Here is a 4,325-nt window from a genome sequence, read left to right as displayed (position 1 = left end):
ATATATCTCAAGGCGTGTTCTCTCATAATTTTTCAACACTTGTCAATTGAAATTCAATTGTTCTTAAACGTTGCAACTGAAATTGAATTGTTCTTAAGTAAACGTTGCAAGTTCCTATTGACGCAAAGGCGTTTATGATTACGTGATCAAAGTCACATTCTGAATAATGGATATTGTCGAAAGCAACTATTTCATTATACTTCCCGTACGTGGTTTAAACGACAACTTCAATTGTGTAACTTTTGTGAACTTTCTGAAATTTGAAAACTTATAATGAGAAAAGCGAATATTTGACAATGAATTTTTTACTAAAATTTCATCCATGTTGTGCATAAAAGAGAAGTGCATCATATTTTTGCAATCTTGCAAGAAAATATAGAGATATGAATGAAATTAGGAGCATTGAAGTACAAGTTTAAAGTACAAATTTGACTTTTATAAAAAAAAACTAGAAATATATAGGACTCTTCTTTTCTTATAATTTATATATTTATTTGATAAAATGTAAACGAAATAAACACACGAAAATATGAATGCATATGAATAAATTTATTATATGTTTATAAAATTTATTCAGTTACATTATATTATTTATAAAATTAAATGTCTTTTTTTCTAAAAAGTATATAATGTGTGTGTGTGTGTGTGTGTGTGTCTGTGTGTGTGTGTGTGTGTGTGTGTGTGTGTGTGTGTGTGTGTGTGTGTGTGTGTGAGAGAGAGAGAGAGAGAGAGAGAGAGAGAGAGAGAGAGAGAGAGAGAGAGAGAGTGTGTATAACATTTTCTTGATTTACATATAATTTAATAAATTATATTTAGATAGCTTTCATTTTTTCTTTTTTCATTCAAATTTCTTAATTATTCAATCTTTATTAAGTAAAACAAGTCATAAAAAAAACAAGTCATAAATATCATACTGTTAATACTTTATTATTAATTGCTAAATTATCCAAAAACTTTTCCGAATCAAGTTTTGGAAACTAATTCTTAAAAATATCATACTGCTAATACCGAAGTTCGTATTATTAATTGCTGAATTATCCAAAAACTTTTCTGAATCAAGTTTTAGAAAGTAGATGGATAATTAATATTTGTTCTTCATTTATATTAATATTGATTTTAGTGAAATTTTAATTTTTAAATTATTTAATAAGGTACATAAAGATTTTAATTTAAAAAGATATATAAAGATCTTTATATTAAAAACTGCAAAATATTACGTCTTTTAAAATTCTGTTCGAACGAGAAAGACTGCGCAGCATATAATTCTTTTACACTCAGTACAACTCTCAACTTTAAATAGATATATTTAATTTGAATTGCGAATAATGTTCGTTGATTTCTACAATTATCTCTGTCGGAAACTCAAGCAAACAAGACGGGTTATGTCTAGTAAACAAATTTTATTAAATTTCTATTCAGCGCCAAATCTAATGAATGAACAAATTACAGTGATTTATAAAATTGCATATCAAGGCCAAGCAGATTGAATTAATTATCCCTTTGTTATGTGAGAAGACATCTATCGATTTATAGTTATTTCTTTATCTGATGGAATTATAAGCCTTTATATTGACGTGAAAAATTTGTAAATAGTCACAAAGTCTAAGTGTTTTTAACGATAATATTTGTAATTCTGATTATAAGAAAAATTTACTGTAAGAGACAAATTCATTACTCAATTTATTTTATGTTATATTAAAATAAGCAAAAGCATTTGGCAAAATAAACTCCAAAACTGATATATAGGGCAGTAATTTCACATTTTTCCAGCTTTTTTTCACAAGATTCGTCTGTACAAAATATTTACAAGTAAATATGTATAAGTAAATATTTACAAGTAAATATTTACAAGTAAATATTTACAAGTAAATATTTACAAGTAAATATTTACAAGTAAATATTTACAAGTAAATATTTACAAATAAATATGTATAATATTTCCTAGAATTTTCACTACAAAATTTTTTTGTTGATTTTTTTATATGTATACTTGGATACATTCAGATTCTTACTAAGTATTTTCCAGGTATCACATTATCCGTGTTTAACATTCGGCGAGCAATAAGAATATAATGACACCTGCGTGGCATTCGGGTGAAAATCTAAACACAGCCCTTTTTGCTGTTCTGCGAGACGCAAAAATGTAATGCACAATGTCTCTTTTTAAGAATTTTCCCATAAATTATACACGATCGTCTTCACATCCGATAGAACTATTTGATACTATAATAGCATTATAAAAATTACGTCAGCTTGATAATACTTCGAAGGCTTCCATTTTCTTCAGAGGTTCCAAAGGATATTAGTGTGTTCCTTACGTTGATGAAGTGAAGGTTCACGAAACGTTAGCATTGGATCACGATATATACAGTAATCTATAAACTCTGTGGCACTATTAAGTTAGCTTATGGTCTGTTTTATTATAGACAAATGTTCCGATTTATGCAGCGTGTGTATTCTAATTTTATATTTAAAACTGTATTATGGAAAAATAAGAAAGAAAAAAAATTGATTTATAAATTACGCGCGCGCGATAGGAACATGTAAAACAATGCAATATTATCAATAATACAGTCATTATTATTTAAATTACGCAAGTTTACAAAAAAAATTATAAGAATTTTATTTTCGCATTTATAGAATTCGTTTTTAATTGATTTTGTAGAAATAAATATATGAAATATATTTAACTATAAGTTTTTATTTCTTTAATTATCTAAACAGATTTTTATCAGTAGGTATTAATAAAATACAATAGTTTCTGAGAAATAGGGGGATGTCCCTTAAAAAATCTATATTAATCGATGATTTCACTTTATAATAAATGTCTGTATATCTTTCTAACATAATATTTTATAATTTCTTAATTTTTATGTTTAAAAAATTAAGAAAAAGAAAGAGAGAGAAAAAAAAAGGAGGAGAAAAAAGTCTAGAATCTACTAGTTGCTTTGCAACTAGTTGCTCTTTCTTTTATCTGAGAGTATAAGTTCGTTGAAAGTGAGCTAACAATAGCCGAAAATGATTTTATTCCTTTGTCCGCTTGAAGGGGATGTTTCTACAGCACACGATCAAATAATGTATATTAGAGCTTGCGTGGTAGAGAACTTTTCGTCCGATCCAGAAGTCCAAGCTCCGCTTCTATATGTCTTCGTGGGGGCGCATCGCCACGCCTCCCGCGTCTATATAAGCGCTATGGTCGCGGTGGAATCCTCACTCGCACCCCAGTACGCGGTGGTGAGCCAAAGGTGAGATTCCTTCCCGAACGAAGGACAAGCGGGAGCAGCGGCACAGACTTTGCATTTCATTTCTACCGAATTTTCGTTAGCGCGAACTGTGAGCCGAACGGGCACAGGTCGTGAGGCATGAGGGCCTGGTTGCTATGGTTATTTCTTCTGTTGGTCGTCTTAGTCGATAGAAGCTTCGCTAATCCTTACTTCGATGATGGTGGTGAGTCATAGTCTGATCCTTTTTTGCGCGTTAATGAAGAGCTGCAAGCTGCTTCTCTCAAATATATCTAATGTAAACATTCATAAGACATTTTGAGAACGATGAAGAAACGTTGAAAAAATTTAAAATGTTTTTACGATAAATTTGATCTTATATTTGCGTTGAGTCTTTTGCTGATATAAATTCGAGTTATTTAATGTCCACGTGCACGAGAGTGATTACCCAATCAGAAATGATAATGGATGATGTCGATTCAATGTCCAAAGCATCAAATCGACGTCGATTCGATATCGATTTCATTATCATTTCTGACTGGATAAATATTCGAATATTTACGACTAATATGTTACAATATGTTGCAGATCGATTTTTTTATGCATTTGATGTATTATATGATATAGCTACTAAAATAGAAGTTATATAAAAAGATTATATATTTACGATTATAATCTACAAACTCTTTTTTTTGCAATTAATAATTAAGAAATCTTTATTCAGAAAAAACGTAATTGATATTTCATTGTATTACGTATGTAAAAAGAATAAAAAGAACTTTTACTGTGAAAGAAATGTTAAAATTTTTTTTCTAACTAGATTAATTTCTTGTTTACTTTGATATCATCATATTGATAAAAAGTTTTTGATAGAATATTTTTATAATTATAAAACATTGCCTATTCATTTTTTGTGACCTTTAGGATTTTTTAGCTGCAGGCTAAGTACGATATTAACTATTTTTTTTACATGAAATATTTTTTCAACAGAAGTCGGTTTTTATTTTTTAAATATCGATGGCATTGTCTACTGTGTACGCGAAATAAAAATAACTCGTGTACCTTCGAATATTATATAAAAAAATAACTCGTAAAAATAAATAT

General features: G+C 28.6%; 1 protein-coding gene across 3 annotated transcripts in view; it reads left to right on the top strand.

Moving 5' to 3' along the window:
- The first annotated feature begins 3,221 nt into the window (after window positions 1-3,221).
- The window catches only part of LOC108688787, a 7,361-nt gene continuing 6,257 nt past the window's right edge, over window positions 3,222-4,325 (top strand). For 2 of the 3 annotated variants that reach the window (XM_018195203.1, XM_018195201.1), the window contains exon 1: window positions 3,261-3,447. In XM_018195203.1, coding sequence (XP_018050692.1) covers window positions 3,363-3,447 — 85 coding nt within the window. In that variant the 5' untranslated portion in view covers window positions 3,261-3,362. The other variant, XM_018195202.1, reaches the window with a different exon arrangement.

The sequence above is a fragment of the Atta colombica genome, unplaced genomic scaffold, assembly GCF_001594045.1.
Source record: "Atta colombica isolate Treedump-2 unplaced genomic scaffold, Acol1.0 scaffold238, whole genome shotgun sequence".
Lineage (NCBI taxonomy): Eukaryota > Metazoa > Arthropoda > Insecta > Hymenoptera > Formicidae > Atta > Atta colombica.
This window is presented reverse-complemented; position numbering and strand designations above follow the sequence as displayed.